General features: G+C 46.5%; 7 protein-coding genes across 7 annotated transcripts; 2 read left to right on the top strand and 5 right to left on the bottom strand.

Annotated features, from left to right (window-relative positions):
* Positions 1–1425: 1425 nt before the first annotated feature.
* Positions 1426–1873, top strand: N7509_000154 (putative quinol monooxygenase; the record flags this gene model as incomplete). Its single annotated transcript, XM_056624801.1, has 3 exons — positions 1426–1488; positions 1560–1672; positions 1726–1873. 3 exons carry the CDS (start codon positions 1426–1428, stop codon positions 1871–1873), a joined length of 324 nt encoding a protein of 107 aa, XP_056494666.1.
* A 1972-nt stretch (positions 1874–3845) lies between these two features.
* On the bottom strand, positions 3846–4712 carry N7509_000153 (thioesterase family protein; the record flags this gene model as incomplete). Its single annotated transcript, XM_056624800.1, has 1 exon — positions 3846–4712. The coding sequence occupies one exon, from the start codon at positions 4710–4712 to the stop codon at positions 3846–3848; it is 867 nt and encodes a 288-aa protein (XP_056494665.1).
* A 3995-nt stretch (positions 4713–8707) lies between these two features.
* Positions 8708–9730, bottom strand: N7509_000152 (NAD(P)-dependent alcohol dehydrogenase; the record flags this gene model as incomplete). Its single annotated transcript, XM_056624799.1, has 1 exon — positions 8708–9730. One exon carries the CDS (start codon positions 9728–9730, stop codon positions 8708–8710), a length of 1023 nt encoding a protein of 340 aa, XP_056494664.1.
* A 1935-nt stretch (positions 9731–11665) lies between these two features.
* N7509_000151 (uncharacterized protein) lies at positions 11666–13057 on the bottom strand (the record flags this gene model as incomplete). The annotated part of the gene is made up of 1 exon (XM_056624798.1): positions 11666–13057. The coding sequence occupies one exon, from the start codon at positions 13055–13057 to the stop codon at positions 11666–11668; it is 1392 nt and encodes a 463-aa protein (XP_056494663.1).
* A 1774-nt stretch (positions 13058–14831) lies between these two features.
* Positions 14832–16963, bottom strand: N7509_000150 (flavin-containing monooxygenase; the record flags this gene model as incomplete). The annotated part of the gene is made up of 9 exons (XM_056624797.1): positions 14832–15268; positions 15321–15598; positions 15651–15772; positions 15825–15922; positions 15972–16067; positions 16121–16278; positions 16335–16544; positions 16598–16675; positions 16731–16963. The coding sequence occupies 9 exons, from the start codon at positions 16961–16963 to the stop codon at positions 14832–14834; spliced, it is 1710 nt and encodes a 569-aa protein (XP_056494662.1).
* Positions 16964–18149: 1186 nt separating this feature from the next.
* N7509_000149 (acetylornithine aminotransferase) lies at positions 18150–19556 on the bottom strand (the record flags this gene model as incomplete). Its single annotated transcript, XM_056624796.1, has 1 exon — positions 18150–19556. The coding sequence occupies one exon, from the start codon at positions 19554–19556 to the stop codon at positions 18150–18152; it is 1407 nt and encodes a 468-aa protein (XP_056494661.1).
* Positions 19557–20659: 1103 nt separating this feature from the next.
* On the top strand, positions 20660–21245 carry N7509_000148 (cytochrome b5-like heme/steroid binding domain-containing protein; the record flags this gene model as incomplete). Its single annotated transcript, XM_056624795.1, has 1 exon — positions 20660–21245. A coding segment is annotated over one exon (586 nt), but the record flags the coding sequence as incomplete, so codon positions are not given.

The following is a 21245-nucleotide window of genomic DNA, read 5'->3' as shown; positions in this document are numbered from 1 at the left end:
TTCACAACTAATAATTACAGCATATATAGTAAGGAACAAATCTACTACTTTGCTCAAAGGTTTTCGATTTTTTTCATGTTTCATCAACAGCCCAAAGAACATAGGGTTGTCACTTATTGTTGTAATCTGGTATGGCATGTACCTGGAACTGGAAGATTAACAAAAGCACCAGACCGTGACTGATGAGCCTTGGAATTTTATCAATGATGGATTTTGCCAGTTAGTGTAACTATAGTTCTATATTCTAAGGTCCATCAAAGTCCTCAATTTGGTACTAAGGAGGGCTAAGGAGACCAACATTGGCAGGATCGCAAAACACCCTCACCGCAAATATTTCAGAGAAGTTAAGCTGCGGAACAATTTTTAACCCAAATTAGAATTTAGCCGAGGGGTCAATAGCAACCTCTAACAGTAAATCCTGCGTTCAGAGTAATAAGTTTGATGATAATTTCCGGCTCGCCCCGTCCAAGATAAGTTCGTACTTCTGAAGGTTCGCATAGTTTACCTGAAACAGGGTCAGCTAAATATTATTATGTAGAAGGCAATGGGAACTGGATTGAATGGTTTTACTGTCTCTCCCACCATGAATGCATGGGGAAACTTGAGGACAATGGATCCTGTCAGTGAGCTACGCCGGAGAGTGAGAGCGGTATTCAGAGAACAAATCCATTCAAACTGCTTTAGTACAACCCACAAAAGTGATTAGACGCGCAGTTCATTCTTGCAGGACAAAACAATTCTGAGAGAGGATGTTATCACCAGGCAAGAACCGTGGAGGACTATCAGGCCCACTGGGATTTTGTGCTTTTGTCACCAAAATGATTGAGAATAAAACCACTTTCCAAGATTATCAAATCTTAGGTTCGATCCTGAAACTCCGACATGTGCACCAAGGCAAAATTGGGCACCCCCGGTTGGAGGATTCAACTTATCATTTCGAGGGATCAGGATAAATGATACCAATCAACTGGCTGTAAACGAAATATCGAGACAGGGAAGGTTTTTATTCCTGTAGCCGCGCTTTCTGTATTTCTAGCCTGCATTTCGGACGCTAGTGAAATGTACGTTATGATTCACACCTGCGTTATTATTCCTTAGTCCTCTCCAATACGAAGGCCCACTCCTCGGAAAGGAAGGCTAGTTGTGGATCCATTTTACTTTCGGTTCTAGTTTTCCCATGGTGTTGCGGAGCGATTACAATATCAGTATGTACGTTACCCATGATTATATTATCTAATAGTCTATTACGATATACTACCGATAATTACATCCTTCTATACTGCCACATGAATAAAGCTACCTGACCGAGGCAAAGTCCTGTGTCTCTTACGTGGGCCGGTCGGGGGAGGGAAATGCCTGTTTCTGCTATAAAAATGTAGCTACAGACTTCATTATGTATAACCATTTCATCAAGTGAATTCCATCATGTCTTCTGAGCCAATTCACAATATCGTCACCCTTACTCCTCGAGATGATAAAGTGGTTGATGTAAGTCAGAAAGAGCTACATGTTGATGAAAACATCCAATGTCTCTACATGATTTACTAACAACATAATAGTTAATCAATGCGTTCGGCAAATTTTCGCAATATGTTCAAGCTCATGAGCCAGAAACATTGGTCTACTACGCTGTTCAGACTATTGACAAAAGTCAATTGGTGATTATTGAAAAGTCAGTCAATGCTTCCTCTTAAAGAATATATGTCCCTAATATTTAGGCTATAGATATTCGAATGAGGCTGCTTTGAAAGCCCATGCGCAATCAGAAGCTTTCAAAGAGTTTGGAAAGGCGATATCAGGGACCCTTCAAGCACCTCCAGATATTAGTACGTCCACGTTCTCAAGTGGATTTGAGGCTAGGGCTCGAATTTGAATTGCAGTTTTGTTTGTTTGCCGGATAATATATCTTATCTGAGTTCTTCCCAGCAATTATTTTGAGCCGAGATTTAGGACCATAAATCGAACGAAATATGGAAAACCACTGTTTCTCAGTATCTTCGTTCATAAAAGTGTCTCAAAGGTGCGCCTTTTGCTATGAGAAGTCAAAATCCACAGCTCTTTGCCCACATTTGAGTTCTTGGTGATTAATTGAGGTCGCGTAAGTGTGTGATTGATTATTTACCATCCACGAGATAGACCACATCAATGCTTTCATTCCTTGGCGTAATACTTGACCTTTTGTTGAATGGTTGAATTTGAGACATGAACTATCAAAAAGGCAACAGGGAAGTTAAGTGTTACGGGACAAGTCGTCAGCACCTTGCGGGAGTGACGACAGCCAACCATGCCCTCGGAAACGACAACGCTTGCAGGCGTCACGTGTAACCGATCAGATCACCAATTAGACCTCGCCAAAACCCGCCTGAAAAGTTGGGTTGGGCCTTAGCCAGCAGACCTGTTGAAAGGGGATACCTATATTGACAGGTAGGTGATGATTGTTGCTAGGTACAAGTTGGAGGACAGTCAAATAGATTTATGATATGCACATAGTCCCCATCCATGTGACTAGTTAAATAGCCGTGATATTCAATACTCGCACTCGTTGAGTACCTTCGCCATGATGATTGTCAGAGATAATCTAGCATGGTTGCTAGGTCCCATTAAAACCTCTCAAAAACCCATGGTTAAAAGCAAAGGAGAGGGTGATTGCATGCCCGTCCTTCGCTTCTATGTAGAAAGCGGCGGTTGATGAAGATTACTCGATGCCGAGACCCTTTCGAAACCATTCAAATGTTTCTCATGCAAGGGGTTCTGTGGAGCCAATCTGCAATTTTTTCCATCGTGGGTATGTATTTGAGTTCCACTGTGCTGGTGCCTTGAACCTCTCCTGCCATTTTCGTTTTATATCCACGTGCTTTGTCCGTCAATGGTATTGAGGGCTCGAAGCCAGCGCAATGGCTCCTTCATTGTCACCACATATGATGACCGCACTTCCCTTTGGCTCATGTTTAGTTCGTGAAGGAGCTTCCTCAACCAGATAGCTTCCTTGCTTGCGTCTGGCCCATGAATTCTTCCTCACAGATTGACAGGGCAACCATGCTTTGCCGCTTAGATTGCCAGCTGATCGTTCCACTTCTGATGTTAAACAGATATCCAGTTCTTGATCGACAGCCAGCCGAATCCGCGTCTGTGAAACCACGAAAACTCTGGAACTGCCCTTTGTATGCCACATTGAGTGACTTCGTACCCTCAAGATATCGAAGAATTCGATGGGCAGGCCTCAACTGTTGCGGACAAGGATTTGCTAGGTATCTGCTCGCCATCGAGACTGCATATGCAATGTCTCCATCGACATTATGCAGGCTTAAATTAATCTCCCAAACCAGAGAGAGCTTTTTTAAGAATACACATATAAGCTTAAGTGGAAGATACCAGCTTTCGAAAAACACCGACAACCAAAAAAACTCCAAGCGAGCAGATGATCCATGAAAATTAAGAAACACAACTTCTTACTACGGTTAGTATCGTTCTTAATCTCGATGCGACCTTCAAGAGAGATGAAAACGAGTGTGTTCGAGACGAGTGTTGTGAAAACCAGTGCAAATGAAGACTGCATGAATGATGTGGGTGGGTAGTCATCTTGTCAGGTGCCCATGACGCATGTTTTGTTCGGCGTGTGTCCCAAGAGCCTTCTAAGAGGCTCCAACAGCCTTATATATAATACAGATGACGCAATTGTTACCGTTCATGCAAAAAAAATGGGTTGACAGGTGAGCAAAAGAAAGGGGAATCTGAATTCCGGCACTATCTACTAAGCCCATTAAATGGACGTTTTCCTCTATAACATTTCTCAATCTAGAGCATGACACTCCCAGAAGCACAAATATAGGAAAATGAGGAAAAACTTAAATCCGTGACATCCCCTGCTTCGGCCTTAAAATCGTCTTCTGTGTCATACTTGCCAGCAACCGGCCATCACCATTGAAGACCCTCCCCTCGCTGAGCGCTCTAGCGTTCCCAGCTCCACAAGTCTGTCTCTCACTAACATGCCAATTCCGTAAATCGATTTCATGCGTTAAGAGCCGCAGTGCAAAGTCGAGAGTCGCACAGGCACTGGCCTGAGATAAGTTGTAACCGGAATGATTGGCTGGAATATATGCAAGCCCGCGGTCCATACAGAATGCAAGGGCAGCGATTCGATCAGCCTCGCTGGAAAGAGTCTCATGAATACGGAACCTCTCAGCTGAAACTATAGATGAAACATCTGTCGCATCCCGGTCTTCATAGTGCGGATGGAGCTCCATCATTGTGTCGAGAGTCTTGTATAGTCCGGGTTCTTGCGTTTCCTCAGTCGCCGTTTCTGCCGCCGGAGAGGGTGGGACGGAGAGCTGTGGGCTAACAGAATAATTTACCATCTCTCTGGGTTCATCGATATGGAAATCGGCCGTAGCGATCAGACAAAGTTGTTCGGTTTTTCCTTCCAACTGGAACACGCGAAGGTGTCTTGTTTGGAAGGTTCGCGTGTCGCGGATACGTTCGAGGCGGCACATGAGCGTCTTGGATGGCCTGGCCGGGCGCACGAAATAGCCACTGATGGAGTACAGATGCTGGTCTGCTGAGACAGTCGCATAGGCGGCGTTGACTGCGATAGCTAGAATGTTGCCGCCGTAGGCCCAGTCGGCCAGCTCGCCCATGCAGATAGGAGGGACGGCAGAGCGATAGCAGTCAGTATCGGCGGGTTCGATGGCAATTTGATCCTTGAGCGACGGCATGCTGTCTCTTGTTCTGGTATCACAACACGGAGGCGAAGATACCAAGCTTACACCGGCATATTAACCGAGCTAAATACTCCGATGAAGACCTCCCATAAGGATGTTGTAATCAAACAAAGTTCCGAGGTACGAACCTGAACGTGACTTTCAGAGAGGATCTATGCCAGTTCGACATGGCTAACCTGCTTTACCGAGGGTTGCAAGGCACGACTGACGTCCGTCTTCCTAAAAGTAAGGGCGCGACCGAGGATAACAAGACCACAGAGAAGCCCTGGAGAAATAAACATACGAGAATTGAGCATATAGTGGAGAACTCACGCGAAAAGAATCCCTCGACGTTCCAAGACACAGGGCTAGATACCATCACTCTCTGCTTTTTTACTTGGATCTCAGAAATTTTTCAATAATCTGATGGGATGATATATATTCCCGTAGAGCCAACATGTGGTATCTAGGCAATCATTCGTATCTCACAATCTTACGGAAGAAGAATCTTTGCTTCTGGCGCTTAACGGGGCAAAATGGAAGGCAAGACAAGAACTATATCTTGGTCACTGGCGAGAGACACTTAGGGAGAACGTTCAAGAATGCCCAGATTAAGTTTTTACTTCCATATAGGTGCGAATACAGGCTTTGGACTTGCTATCACCACCGCCCTGGCACAGAAACCATATTACCATGTTATCGCGGCAGTGAGGTCTCTGGACCGAGGCCAAGCGGCGCTCGATCATGTTCGAACCTCCGGGCCAGAAGAGAGCTTGTCACTACTTCCACTCGACACTACAAGCACTGCCTCTATTGCGTCCGCAGTAGAGATTGTTACCAGATAATTCGGCCGGATCGACGTCCTCATCAATAATGCAGGCCTGATGTCTAAACTCGATACACTGCAGGCCCAACTACCCGAAACATTTGTGCTGAATACTTTTGCACCTGCCTTGCTGACAGGAGTACTTGTGCCCCTGTTACAGAACTCGGAAATCCCACGTGTGATCCAAATATCGGGAGATTTGGGATCTATAAGCCTCAAGAGTATTCCGGTTTCTCGAGATTACTTGATGGATCACATAGTGTATCGCATGAGCAAGGCTGCTCTGAATATGATAACCGCCTGCCACGCTGTCCAATTCAAGTCCTGGGGGTGCAAGGTGTGGAGCTACAATCCAGGTTTTGTAGTTACGGATGCTTGGGGAAAGAGTGAAGAGGCAAGAAAGGCGATGAAAGAACCAGGGGCTGGAGACCCCAATGAGGAAGCACGCGGTGTAATGGATATCGCGGGAGGTAAGAGAGACTCTGATAATGGAGGATTCTAACACATTAATGGGACACACCCCTGGCGATAAGACTCGAAGTTGGCTTAACATGAGCATCAACATCCCCGCCTGTATTTTCGAGGAAATGACTTCTCCATACTCTGTCATTGCATTTTCAATTTAACATGTCGTTATACGCAGTGTTGAATAATCAGATACATCGTAGACAGAGAGCAAGAGGCCTATGACACTAGATACGATTCCAACGGGCTCTCGGCCGACAAATGGTTGTACTGAAGTTGAATGTGTCAGCGCTGAACCAAGACCGTGCATCAAAGAGCAGCCCTTAGCCTTGCTCCTACTAGCACGAGTATCTTGATGACAGACCCCACACGACTTTCGTACGCGCTCGTGACTGAGAAGTGCCAAAATAAAATTTGCTAGTGGTTGACACGGAAGCGTCAACTCTTCTATACAACCTGTATTCTTCATACAAGTACACCTACGTCGGAGAGGATGGCATTATGGTCCAGGCGTCTATTCCGCTTTGATCGGCGGAGCTACATCTCTAGATATGACTTGGAGAGGGGAAAGGGTGGCCTCTGGACTGTGTACACTGTTGTAGGTTGTATTTCATTAATATGTCTGCATTGCTAGGTGGACTGGATCGACTACGTCGAAATTGCATGTTGTGATCTGGTATTGTAATCATTCAAACCTCGGCAATTCAGCACACCATGTTGACTCCACAACATTCTTCAATTATTTGCAGTGGATCCATGGAGTTAGTTTCATCAATCAATCCAAAACAACCGCCGCAGGATAATGAAACAGACAACCTCCGGAATAGTTGCTCTATGCTAACTCAGCAAGGCTGGCCGAGCCCGTCCCGTCAAGCCCATATATTCTAACTAAAGCGCATGCGCATACAGGCTCTTCCAATATTTGTTTTATTTGTAACAGACCCATATATAAAACACATTCTATTTATCTAGAAATTTATTATTTGGTAGGTGGAGAATTGCTAAGTAGCCTCGGTGTATACATACGATTACAATATCTCGCATACTTGTCCGGGAACCTTGAGCCCAACCATTCCACACGGATTTCATCCTTTATTAGATAGCAGCCCCATTCGCCAATTGCAGAAGGCCATTATCAATAATGACAGTCAAAGAAGCTCACACGATTATGACTCAATTACAAGAATTGGAATTAGAGTATGCATTTGCCAAAGCACGTCGAATGGCTCTACTTCAGGTTTGGTAAATCATATCCTACTTTGTTAGCATAATCATCAATGCTGAATTACTCTAACGGTATCTTTGTCTTAACAAATAACAACAGGCAGGAGATCTTGTCAAAGCTTTTCGCTGTTACAGGCCAGAACAACAGGCATAATACCGGCCAGTACGCTGTTGATACGGAAATTCTCTTAAAGGAGGTACAGTCCTGCTCCAAGATTCAGATTATTATCTATTAGTAGTTATAAGAATAAATCTTCTATATACAGGGTATATCTCCAAAGTTACTTAACTATATTAAATAGTTATACAAAGCACTGAGTTTCTTTACTAACTTATCATTATTTAGCCATACCCGCTACCGCTGTACTAACAAAATTACTGATAATAATCTTCTCTATACCTTAAAAGATAGTCTTACCAAGATTCTGAATATTATCTACAGAGATGAGTAGTAAAAGCTTACAGATATTGAGAAGTATACCCTCAGTATATTCTATAAGAACTTAGGCGAATATACAGGAATCCTGCTTAATATACTTCTCTCTGTAGCAGAAGGATTGAAAGACAGCCTATACTTTATATTAGAACCAGTTAAGTAGACAATCTACTATAAAGAAGTTGTAAGGCTTACTGTAATAAATAATTAATATATATAAGTCTAAGTTGATTCTAAGCTTTCTAATTTTATAAAACTAGTAGTATAACAGATTTTAACTAATGTCTTAGATAATCTTATAATAATAAGTCTTTAATAAGTCAGATATCTATTTCTTCTATATCTATCTATATCTGTCTAACCAGTATAGTCTTAAGACTCTTAGCCTTCTACTCTCTCTTATGCTTGTTATTTTCTAAATTTTATAGAAGTAGTTACTTTAATAACTTATACTTCTATATCCCTCCTTGCTTACAGTCAAACTTATCTACAATATACCAAACCTAAGAATAAATCTGTATAGTTTTAAAAGAAACAGCCTACAGCCGTAGTATACAATACCTAATTTCTAGTCAAAATAGAGACTAGGGGTATTATTAGTTGAACTGTTCAGAGGCAAGGTACCTGGTTCACGTAGGAATAGGTATCTGCCGCAGAGATACGACTTAATGACAATCGGACCAGAGCCATATAGGGGGAAAGAATTAGAAGAGATAGACTTCGATATAGAAGAAATCAAAGCGAGAGGTGTGGTCACATACCCATTTTCTCAGGCGAAGTCTGGGAATTTCATATCAGATGGCTGACTATATTGAGAAGGGACCTCATGCGACGATGCGGATGTTCCCATGCAACACCCTGAATGATTATAGGCATATTTCTCTGGGAACTGGGACCCAGGCAGGGTCATATCAGACGGATCCCTAGGTAGTGACAAGGTCCGTGTGCTATTTCAGCTTGTTAGAAAGGATCACAGAGGGGGAATTTGTACTGGATCACGATTATTTCATTCCTGTTCAGTCTTATTAGAGCATGTCAAAATACGAAAATCGCAACCGACTATACATGGACTATTATCTTTCCTGTGGTTCTTCCAGACTTGATCCGGTCAATCGCGCTAGGCATGTCCTCAAACTCCAAGACAGAATCAATAACAGTCCTGACTTTCCCAGCCGCCATCCATTCGGATATCTGCTGGAAAGCTGCATGGTTACTTTTTGCGAAGTATGCCTTGAACTTAGCTCTTCCACCACCAAACATAGAAGGACACATCGTGTTTTTACCAATTGTTTTGAGTAATGCACCGGATACCCCACCGGGGACCATGACAAACATCCCCTCTTGGGTCAAGAAGTCGTCCGAGGCCTTGTACAGGTTCGTTTCTTGCCGGTATGCATAATCGACTACCAAATCGAAGACTTTGCCTTTCCCCTTCAAGGTGGGGACCAGATCCTCCGTTCGATAATCAATCACCTCGTCGGCACCGAGCTCCTTGCAAAGATCAACCTTGGTGGTTGAGCAGGACACCGTCACCCTACAACCGTGGGCTTTGGCAAATTGGATGGCAAATGTTCCGACGCCTCCCGTGCCTCCGTTGATGAGCACTGAATCCCCCGGTTTGGAGTTTAGTACTAAGCTCTCGTACGCTGTGATGGCTGCTGTGCCAACCCCCGCGGCGTGGTCCCAGTCAACGCAAGGTGGTATCGGCACACAGCCTTCAATTTCGGCTACCGTGTATTCGGCCATAGAGCCTGCATAACCCTTTTGCGTATCGACTCTGCCGTAAACCCGGTCGCCCGGCTTCAGAGAAGTAACGCTGCTGCCGATCGACACAACTTCCCCGCTGAAGTCCATCCCAGCGATCGGATGGGGTTTGACCAGAGTCCTGGCCAACCCGCCTAGCTCCGCGAAGGTTGGGTCCGCTGGGTTGACTCCCACGCTCTTGACTTTGACAAGAATTCCGTTGGGTTTCAGGGGATTGGAAGGGTAGGGCTGGTCACCCACAAGCATCATGCCTTTCTCGAGAGGCAGCTTGGGGGAAGAATGTACCCAGGCCCGCATGGTGCGCTTTGTTGCTGTCATATTGGTTCGAATTTGGGATAGTCAGGATGGCAGGGTTCCTCAAAGGGACCTTGCAGAATTTTATGCGTAACTTGTTCCTCTGCCTCCCTGAAAGACTATTCTCGACACTTTTATATGTCAGCTGAAAGCCGTCTTGGCATCACAATCCTCCGGCTTCGGGTGTTCCAAATCCCTGATCAGCTGGTCTAGCAACAGCCAGAATGTTTTTGAGTTCCCGCTTCAGCCGGTCTAGATATGAACCCGACCCACTGGCTGGCGGACAAATATTTAAAGGTTATACCGTAAAGTCCGATAACTCCAGACTCACATGCCTCGATATTCTCCAAAAGTTTCCAAATTGCTGTGATGTATAATGATACCCGTGAGGTTGGTACTTAATTCGCTACGAGGAATACAGCCTTTGAGAAATTTCTCGGCGTTCGGACTTAGCCTAGGTATTGTTTGCCATCTTCTCAATATAGCGCAAGGCTGATCTACCGGAGATAGCAAGAATGGGAGTACTCAAAGCCATGCCAAGATTCTGGCGTAGTTGGTTTGAGTACCATTTAACTCCAATAGCTACGGATGACACCTCAACTCATGTTGGTTGCTCTAGCATTGACCTAATTGACCAAAAAATCTAGTTCGTAGTCGCCTTTGCGCCCTAGATGTGCCACTCCCCGCGGTTGGCAGCATTTCCGATCATGTGATTAATAGGAGAGACTCTAGCGTTTTTGAATGAAGCCCACAAGGAACGTTGCATCAAAGCGGCATTCGGGGATCAAACTTTTCTCAATATTTCAAGAGTTTCTTTGCCACGACCCGACATCTCCGTATGCCTCCTGAGGTGACTGTTATTGCGACTGAGCGTAACATTATAAGTCGATTTCACCATTCCATTAGTTAACGTAATCCACGGCCACCTTGGCCACCCTTCCCCAGTAAAAAATCCGAATCAGAATATCTCAACCAAAACGCATCAATTAATCCTAAGCTAGCAATTTTTACGTTGATTGAACCTATGTGCAATTCCTCCACATCCACTACACGTAGGCGGAGCCATCTTGCGTGGCTGATCCTGTCCAACAGGTAAACCGCCCTGCTCATGCGATACTTCCATATGTACTTCTGCTGGCAAATTCAGTTGGTAGTTAGCTGGAGGCATTATTCTACGCTTAAGCCCTCTTCGCGGGGTATCTGCCTAGTTGACCGATTGCGCCTTTTGACCACCTTCTCATTTGCTGCGCGGTCTTGTTTGAATTCTTGGATTTGCAGTGTTTGGTTCGTCTGTGCTTCCTTATTTGGTTTGTGGGACCTATTCGCTCCTTCAGAAGAAGAGGGAAGAGAGGTGTTGGGGGAAAGACACGTCAACGACCATCGTTCGTTGGAGAATAGTGATTGCTCTTTCTAGTCGCTCATTACGCTCAATGAATTACCCTACAGACTACGGAGCTTTCAGGGGAATAGGGATCCTGTGCGATGAAGCGGTGTTTTTAACCGGCTTTTTTTTCCCCTATCTCTTCCTTTTCCTGTGCTTCCTGAGTGGCCAAACTGAGATAAGAACTACCCTTTTGGTGGTGGCTGTCTTTCTCTCTGCTTCCTCTGGTAGTTATCCTATCGTGCCTCGACTTGTCTGTTCTGCTCAGACCACCGTTAGCGCAACTCCCTGTTTATTAGTTAAAACTTACACGCGGGGGATGAATCATCTACTTTGTTCGACCCTTTCGGTAAAGTCACCAAGAGCTATGATCTTGGGGGTTGTTGAGGGTCATCCGCAGCGACCCTCAAGAGACTCGAATCTAGGTCCCAGATCTTGCAGGTGAGGGTCATGACAAGGACATAGTACTGCGAGCAACTGCAAAGCTATTTGGTCTTTCTTGTGGATCTTACATTACCATCTGAAGTCAAGGCAAGCAAATTTCTCAGGCCTCACACCCCGCTCGCCCGTTTCATCAATCATCTCTTCCCTAAACCGGCTGCCGCCGACATCTGATTTTCACGACGGAAGAAACGAGTATTTTTTTCCCTACCGAACAGACCCAGGAGGTTGATGGGAATCGCTACTAAAACAACAGCCAACACCGCTTGGGCAATAAGCGATGCCTTCATCTCCCCAGGTGGATTACCATTGGGATTGGCACCGGCATTAAGGCCATAAGTGATAGGGACCGCAATGAGATTGCCCACACACCAGACAAACGTCGCACAAAATTCTTCTGGGACAGGGTAAAGCATCTCAGCCATGAGTTCTAGGGCGACTGAAACAAAAATCGATCCACAAACGCCCATCACCGTGCCGACAGTGAATGCGAATACCCGGCTCTGCACTTGAGGGATCCATATGAAGATAACGTAGCCGATTGTCGATCCGGTCGCGGTGATTTTTGCGGTGGGGACGTGCAATTTCCACTTGTCGATGAAGGGTGCTACCAGGAGAGCGATACTAACGCCAACCCCTGAGAACAGCCCAGCGGTAAGTCCAACATCGGTGGCCGGGAACCCATAGGGTGTCAGATACAGAAAGAGCAAAGTTGACCATGTGTTGAAGAGTCCCAGGGAAATGATAAAAGTGATCGCCAGGAGCCAGAATTCGAGTGATTTTGCAAGAAATCTAATAGATTCGCTTCGAGAGAGCCGCTGAGAGTTCGATGGTGGTTCAACGTTATATGAGGCAGGCGTGGGCGGATCTGCTGGCACAAAGATGGCAAGAGCAGAAGTCGCTGTGCTGATAATGCTTACGATGAGGACGGCTCGAGGGAGAGAATCTACCGTTGGCGTCATGTAGGGTGTTGTGATTGATCCTAGCATGGATCCAATCGTAGTTGCGAGGGAACCGATCGTTGTAGGCAGAACCCTCTGATCAGGATTGAACCACATTTTTGAATAGGACATAGGCAGAGGGACAATGAATATTTGAGATACTCCCAGCAACGCCTGTCCTGCCATGGTAATGGGATATGAGGAGATGACAACTCCTCCGTAGCGCAACCAGCTCCCAACAACGGTACCGCTGATAGCCACGAGCAGACTTTTCTTGATCCCATATCGATTGATGAACCAGCCGGAAACTAAAAACGGTGCAAAGGCCAATGAATAGACATTTGAGAACCAATTGATTGCCGTGGTGTCGACACCGAAGCGTTCCTGGGCCAGATCGTTGACCATAGCAAAGGACAACCAGGCCCATGTGAGCACCGCGTTGCTGAGGAATATAGACGCCAGCCCATAGAAACGACGCTTATACAACCTCGGCGGTGAACCCACAACCTCTCCCACCGAGGTGGTAACAACCGCCTCAAGGTCTGGCATAACCTTCTTCACCGACCAAAAGTCTTTCATGTCGTGCATACTTGAGCGAGACATTGGGTTCAGAAAATACAGATTCATGGAGTAAGATGCGAGAACGAGGCTTTTTATAGCTCTGCTTCGGTTGATCATTGGAGCGCGAGGAGGGATTCGGAGTCAGGGTGAGACTTCAAGGCGAAGCTCCGGCGGGTACCACTATGCTCGAACTGTGAGGCCAATCGTGGTCACAGCGTCCTGCGCGAGGTCAATTTCCCCGGATTTGAGAAAGTCTGTTTTGACTTTTTGGCGGAAAGCAGCGAGGCTATTGGTCCAGTGCCACGAGTATACAAGACGCCGAACTTTGTCCTCGGAGACTCCGGTTCGGACCCAAAGAGACCGGCCAGCCTGGCCCAGGCCAGCAGTCCTTGCATGTCAGCGACTGCGTTTGTTATCATAGTTTCTAGCACATCCGGGCCATGGCACAACAACCTCCGGATCGGATGTCCTCTAGGGCTGCGTCGCTTCGTGGATTGCCGCTGCCTGGCCAGGAGGCGATAACCTCTGCGTAATGTTTAATTGAAGAGCATTGGGAAAGAGAGCAAAAGCCCATCATTGGGCGAAGAAGAAAGAAAGTGTGTAGCTGAACATAAATAATAGTTGCAGAGAAAGAAAGCAAAACAGACGCAGAGCAGCACAGACGAGGCCCAGCTCCCAGAGTGGGAAAGAGGGATCCACTGGAGCAACGCTCGGAAATAAGGCATGCAACCTTACGTGCCTGAATTGAGTGGGAGTCAGGCGCCCACTACACCTCAGGTAACCCACAGAGATGGCAACGACAACTTTGGGAGCCATCCCTTGTCATGGTGTTTATTCGCTGCTTTTGCTTGCATCCAAATACCAAAATGGCTTCGGTTAATTTACTCAATGACTTGCTATCTTTGAAGATGGAAGAGTCCACAGTATCCAAGTGTATGTATATCCAGTGTCCCATAGCCGGATAGTACTTCGATTGGATTTCTGCCGAACATCATGCAGAAAGCGGCTGGTAGACTCCTGTCATAGTTTGCCAGCATTGCTGAAGACCCATCAGCAGAGCTTGGAAATTCGGCGACAGGGGTATCCAACAACTAAGGTTTCCGGCGGCGTCAACTGCGGAGCATGTCGTGGTTCGAGATAACCAGGAGTAAGAGCAAGCGAGCGTCTGGCACTCACGAAAATGATCGGCTCAGTCAGGACACTTTAGCGGATAGGACCACTAGGTACGATGGTTTTCCTGCAAAGTTCTCTACAGAGGGTGACTGGTCGGGCAATGGCATAGTAGTAGACCCCTCCGGTGATGATCTTGGCATATTTGTGTCATCCGTGAAAAGCAAATTCCGTCACTAAATACTTATTCTTTGCTGCCAGAATCAATGTAAAGGGTAGAAGCCAGGGCCACCGGAGGGTACGGTGGACTTGTCTAATGGGATGCCCGTGCCTTCCATGCGCTTCACATACCGTGATGCGTATCGGTCTCCAGCTCAGCGTACCGAAAGACTGCAAAAACTCAAATAAACGAAATGTCTCTAACGGATGATAGGAATTTTCCTGCTGTGGAAATAAACAAAGCAAATGGTCAGAGCTATCTCCTGTGATGGACAGTGTCCGGAATACCCGTTTTGTCTTTTTCTCAACCAAGGAAAGACTCTCCAGTGCAGCATTATTGAACGGATCTGACAACCCTGACTCTGTAATTAAAACATGTACGGGCTACATAAGTGATCCAGTTGAAGCAAAAGACGTGATACTTCAGTTGTTTAATCATCACAATAACGATAAAAACAGCACATTCGAAGTCTCAGTAAAATATTCCTTCGTATCCACAATTGGCATCATTTATATACCAGGTACTATCCCTTCCCTCTTGTTCAAGTACTGAGACACCATTTCCCATATACGCGAATCGGTTTCTCGAAAGAGACTTCCACTCCCAGTCCTCATACCGTGGGTTAAGAAGACAGTGAATATTCTGGATACGGCTGCCTGGATGGGTCAGAACTTTGCCATTTTCTTTGCCACCCTTCAGCCACGACCGGCATTTTGTGCCCCAGATAGTCCTTTGATGGAACGTGTCGTTGTGCTGGACAAAGTCATTTACAGCGTCAGGCGAAGGGACAACAGCCTTGTAGCGTTCCGTCTGAAATCTCCACACCATGCGTAGCATGTACTTCGTGACTGCCTCAATTGTTGGAATTGCAGAACCATGCGATAAGGGGGAATTCGGCCCCAGAAAGACTGTTTGCGGTATCAGATTATGTAGAGACAATTTAGGCGAGCCTTGCCTTACCAAAGTAGTTAGGCATATCCTGAACAGCCAACCCGAAATATGCCGTCGGTCGATCTTTCCAGAGATCACTGAGCTTCGTCCCATTGCGTCCTGTCACAGGAAAGCGGGGGATCCATGAGTACTCGAACCCCGTTGCGCACACTATTACATCCAATTCAATGGTTTCTCCAGTCTCAAGTTTTATTCCCTCAGGGATGATCGAGTCTATTCGGTCGGTGATCAATCGAGCATTGGGCTTAGTCAACGTTTCAAGATATCCCAAACCAGGCGTGGGCCGTCTAGTGAGAGTTCAGTGCAAGTCATTTCTCAGCGTCCGCGGGAACTAGTTACCTGCAACCCACACCAAATTCGGGTATCAATGCTTTGCTCAGAGCTTCATCTTTCAAAATTCCCTTCATATGCTCGGCCAAATGTTCCTTGGCAAGCTGTTGTAGCTCTGAATCCCTAAGGTTCTTTTGCTGTGAATTAGATACTAGAAGACAGAAAATGTGACTGGACGCTCACAAGCATGAAACTCCCGCTCATGGTCTTTTCGAGAGCTTTTCGGTACGCTAGGAACTTTTCCGGGTTCTCTGCAAGTTCTCTCTTCTGTTCTTCGCTATCTGCGATGGATTAGCTACTAAATCCACAATAAGATGCCGAGCAATTTACATTGAAAGTTGCCGCCGTCCGGTCCCGCGAAATCGGCAGCGAAATTCGGAGTCACCCACGTTGGGCTTCGTGAAAATGAAACCAGAGAATGAACATCTGTCTTGTATCAATGCTGATGATCTTCATACGACTACACGGCATGGATTTACCTGGATAGATGGCTGCAAGAACTTGCATCCCAGAAGAGCCGTTTCCGATGACCCCAACTTTCTTGTCCCGAAGATCAATGCCCGCTGTCCAATTTGCCGTATGCACAAGGTCGCCTTGGAATGTGTGCAACCCTTCGATCGTGGGCCATTTCCAATGACTGTAAGATATTTCAGAGAAAAGAAGGGGGAGATATTTCCCGGAACAAGCACTTACTTTAGATAACCTCCACCGTTGAACAGAAAATGGCAGGAGTCCGACAGAACCTCGCCTGAGATCTCGTCTTCGATCCTCAGGTTCCACATACCAGTCTCTTCATCCCAGTGAGCATCCAGTACGCGATGCTGGAACCGAACGTATTGTCGGAGGTCATATTTGTATGACGTGTCTAACAAATATTTATGGATCTCAGGGGCCGTGGCATAACTGCCGCTTATCAGTACAAGGTACCAATTCATATATCGAAACAACAGCCTTACAAGTGACTCCAGTCCGGATTCTGTGCCCATGAAAATTGGTAGTTGTGAGCGGGAATATCACACGCACAACCTGGGTACCTGCTGAAATGTTAACACGATACAAGCTGGTGTCATCGAAAGAGTAAAACCATACCTGTTTTCGTACCATGTGCCACCGACCTCGTTGTTCTTTTCAAAGATGACAAGGTCAACGTCACGTAGATGCGCTCGAGCTTGGAAGGCGAGATTGAGTCCAGAAGCGCCTGCGCCGATGCAAATAATTTTCAATTGGCGAGACGAGCCCATTTCAACATTTGGAATCAAGTAGTCACCATCGGAGGCAAAGCAGTCGCCCTCCACAGGGAGAGGATTTTCGATGCTGCCCATTTTTTACGGTAATTTGTGTTGATCGAGTACAGTAAGCACCTTTGGATTGCGAATCTACTGAAATTTTTTCTGAGCAGTCGACTATTCTTATAGAAGTCCGGTTTGGAAATTCGCGTGATTCGGCTCCTTGTGTTCATGGGTCGTATGTCCGGTCCGAAGCGGTGCTGGGACCCACCTGAACTCACACTATGAACACCGCTTATGCCACGGGAACGCTGCGGAGATTCCGAACAAACTCGAGGAAAGAAGTGCACCGAAAGCCCGAGGTGAGGATGGCAAGAAGTCAAGGAGAAGTTGTCCACTCACTATTACAGTAGCTTGGTTAGGGTCATTTGCTTCCTATTTCCCTCGTGGGTTTCTATATTTGTAGTTGTTGGCGAGCGCCGATAAGCTACTGGTGAGGTCCCTCGATCACGCAGTTACACCCCTTAGGGATAGCTCCACGCAGGGAAAAGGAGAAGGTCTTCTCGCAAAATAGAAAGCCTGTCCATCGAGTCAGACGAAAAGCACCAGGTCAGATTGCTCCAGAAAGCTTTTTTTACTTGAGGTCCTCCAAGCATACTTGGATCAATCAGTCAAATGTCATAGACCTGATTTGGCTGCCTTGATTTACAGTTTTGCGGGGCCAGTAGGCACATCAAGGCACACTGGGCCTAAACGTGCCGCCAGCTGTCCGCAGGTGACCTGGACTTGAAATAAGGTTCCAAGGTTCTGACGTCCAGCTTATGAAGGAAAGCGATGCAAAAGTAGCGAAGAAAGCCAAGCAGAGCAACGCAAAAAGACCAAACGAAGGGAAAAGGGAGTGCCGCACGGGACCTCTACCTTTCACAGTCGACCGCATGCGCATCCACGAATAACAACAATGGAGAAAGGTGTTTGAGGTTAAACCATCTTGGCCCGACATTGAGAAACCTAAGTAGTGTGAAAATATCGCCCCCGATGGCTAGTTAGGTGGATCTACTCTATACACTCCATATTTACTAGCTGGAAGGGTCTCATGGCGGCCTGGTTCTAAAATAGCAAAACTCTTTTACTAAACACAAAAACGGCTGGAGCACTAAACAACTAGACAGAGAATGACAAGCGAAAGACCGTACAAAATATCTCAAGAGAGGAAGGGGAAGAGGAAGAGAAAGACAGGGTCCAAACGAAATGCTGGAACGCGTCCATCCACCAAGGCGTATTCTCAACTAGTCAACATAGGCTTATGCTCAATCACAAAGGCCTCGATTGACTCGAGGTAAACTTTACAGTCGGCGTCGGAGACATAAAGATGAAGAGGGGTGTATCCGCGAACCGCGATGTTGATATTCCGCTCGAGCATGTGATGGTAGAACAGGGCCTGCCATTGTGATGCATCTGGACCCGAAAATCGGACGTTGATCATACTCCCACGCCCGGTCACAAACATCGACGGGAGCTGGAGCAGTTTGTCAGGATGATCCTCAATATATGCCTTTGTTCCCGTTTGTAGGCTATCGATCTCCACAAGACCGACACGGGGACTCGGGTAGCTGTCTGGGTAGAGACCGTGGTGCATCAGAATCGCTTGAATATCTTCCTTCAATTCTTCTCCCAGATTGTTCAATCGGTGCACTTCCGAGGCGTTGTAAATATCAAGTCCGGTGATGCCAGCTGCCATGGAGAAAACATTGTTGTTGTAGGTGCCTGGGTGAAACAGCTTGGATTTTGTGGGGTCGAACAGTTCCATGATGTCCTTTCTTCCTCCAAATGCACCAATTGTCATCCCGCCTCCAAGGTATTTTCCGAGCGTCATGAGATCGGCGCGAATATTCATTTCAGCGGAACAGCCTGAATACCCGAGACGAGAAGACATAACCTCATCCATGATCAACAATGCCTTGCGCTCGTGGGCTTCTGTCCGAAGGAAATGAAGGAATCGTCTGCCCGCAGGTCGGCAGCCCCCAGAACCTTGAATGGGCTCCACCAGGATAGCTGCTAGGCTATCTGGGGGTAAGTGGTCTGGTATCTCTCGAGTTTCGCGGATATTGTTGTATGGTGCGTACACGAAGTCGTGAGGAAGGTTCATCGGGGCTACCATCTCACCTTTCATCACAGAGAGGGGGAACACCAGAGTCCCACCGTGGTAACCCGAACTGAATACGAGAATCTTTTTCCTCCCAGTGATATTCAGCGCAGTGGCAATGGCCATTGTATTTGCCTCGGTGCCGGAATTAGTGAAACGGACAAGCTCGAGGCCACTCGGACCAAATCTTTCGCAAGCTTTCTTTGCCAATTCCTTCTCATAGGTGCAAGTCCCTCCGTAATTCCACCCCCCAGTCATTGCTTCATTGATAGAATTTGCGATACGGGGATCTGAGTGGCCAAAGATACCAGCGCTGAATTCGCCCAGGAGGTCGAGATATCTATGCCCATCGACCGAAATCAACGTGCTCCCTTCCCCTTTCGCAAAAGTAAGCGGAAAAGGATCGGCATGAATAACCGTCCTAGTATTTCCTCCGGGAAGATATGCGAAGGAATCCTGATAGGCAGTTTGAGATTTGGGATTGCGCTCGAGGTAGGTACGATGCGAATTGGTTAGCTGGGCAGCCAGATAGCCAGGGACAGTCATCACGCAAGGGCTGGGTGAAAATGATGGGGAAAAGGGCATATATCTTGGCCTCGAGACGGCTGATTTGGTCGCTTATATTATTCTTTCTTTCATATCATTATGTCGTTTTTTTAGAATCCAGACTTCCTGGTCGGACCTCGGACTCTCGGCCTCAATCTCTATCCAAGGTACTTCGGAGTTTCCGCCAACCAGGTCCTGGTTGATAGGTCTTTAGAATCTACCCTTGGTCGGGTCTATATCGGCAAGACTCAAGTGTGACGATATGTCTGAGTGTAGAGGCTTTTCATATTTCCTAATAGCCAGATATTAACACACAGATGTACGTCTCTTGACGATTTCGGTGGAGCTTCCCCATTTGTCTACATAGTAAACATTGTCAGATTTATCCACAGCTCAGACTGTCACATTATCAGCGCATGATAATACACATAAAGTTAGCAATTTTAAGTTGCCTCAATTGCGTCGACAAAAGTGCGCCATCCCTGGCGGATGCTAGGTAGTTCATGAAGGTAAGCCGCCGGCTCGAAATAATAAAAGTTGCCACTACTACTACAGCCACAGGGCCCGCCTACAATTCGTGAAATTCTGAAGAAGACTGATTTACGAGCCGCCTAAAGAAAATTTAAATTCACAAAAGATATGCATGCACTGGGTTTACCTTAGTGTTAAACGGCCCCCGGGCTGAGCGAGAATTGCGAACGGGGCACGTAAAATAGCAGTTTACACAGAAATGATGCCTGGTAGGACCTACAAAAGAATGACCAGGGTTATACTGAGCTTGTTTTACCGTTTTGAAGAAGTATTTGACTTGCAAAACAAACGAATGAATATATAGCGTTTAGCTGTATCGTCGACGTCAAAAGCGACAGAGCAACCTGTTCATAGTGTAGTGCGTGCGCCGCTCTTTATTTTGCAGTATGTCTTCGTGGGCCATTATCCTGGCTGCTTCTATTCGGAAATTCGGAAAGTCGCAATATCCGCAGCGTTTGGTTGCGGAATTTCCGTTTATGGCCGTCTGTGGCTTGCGTGTCAGTTAGCCTTGCCTTTCTTCCATAAAGGATCCTTGATCGAAGCGATTTATCTGCTGGTGAGAATACTCATCCATGGCGACCAAAAGGTTCTCACTACAAGAGCTTGCTGAGCATTCCCGGGAGGACAGTGCCTTCATAGCCATTAACGGTGTTGTATGGGACTGCACTTGCTTTGCTGAAAAGCATCCCGGTGGAGCAGAGGTCATCGAGAGCGCCTGGGGTAAAAATGCTAGTCAGCCATATAACGAAGTCCACAGTCCCGGACTCGTGGAGAGCTTTTTCGGCGAGGAAAAGTTCATGGGAATCCTCGAAAATGACGGATTCAACGAAAATGGTCCGCAACGGGCGAAAAGATGCCTACAGCCAATCCAGAACATTGTCAACCTTCTCGATATGGAAAAAGCTGCAGGGGAAATTTTGACAGAGCGTGCCAAGGTGTATATCGAGGACGCATCGAATGACGGAGTCACCGCACGATTAAATATACAATGTTTCCAGAAAGTCCTCTTCCGGCCGCGTGTGCTGCGACCGGTGGGCTCTATCTCTACAGAAGTTGAGATACTGGGCAAGACATACGGATTGCCAATCCTGAACGCTCCCGTTTCGTTGTCTATGATAGCCCATCCCGATGCCGAAATAGCACTTGCCAAGGGCCTCG

This window comes from Penicillium cosmopolitanum (genome assembly GCF_028827165.1).
Source record: "Penicillium cosmopolitanum strain IBT 29677 chromosome Unknown utg000002l:1.0-415252.0:1.0-415526.0, whole genome shotgun sequence".
NCBI classification, from domain to species: domain Eukaryota; kingdom Fungi; phylum Ascomycota; class Eurotiomycetes; order Eurotiales; family Aspergillaceae; genus Penicillium; species Penicillium cosmopolitanum.
This window is presented reverse-complemented; position numbering and strand designations above follow the sequence as displayed.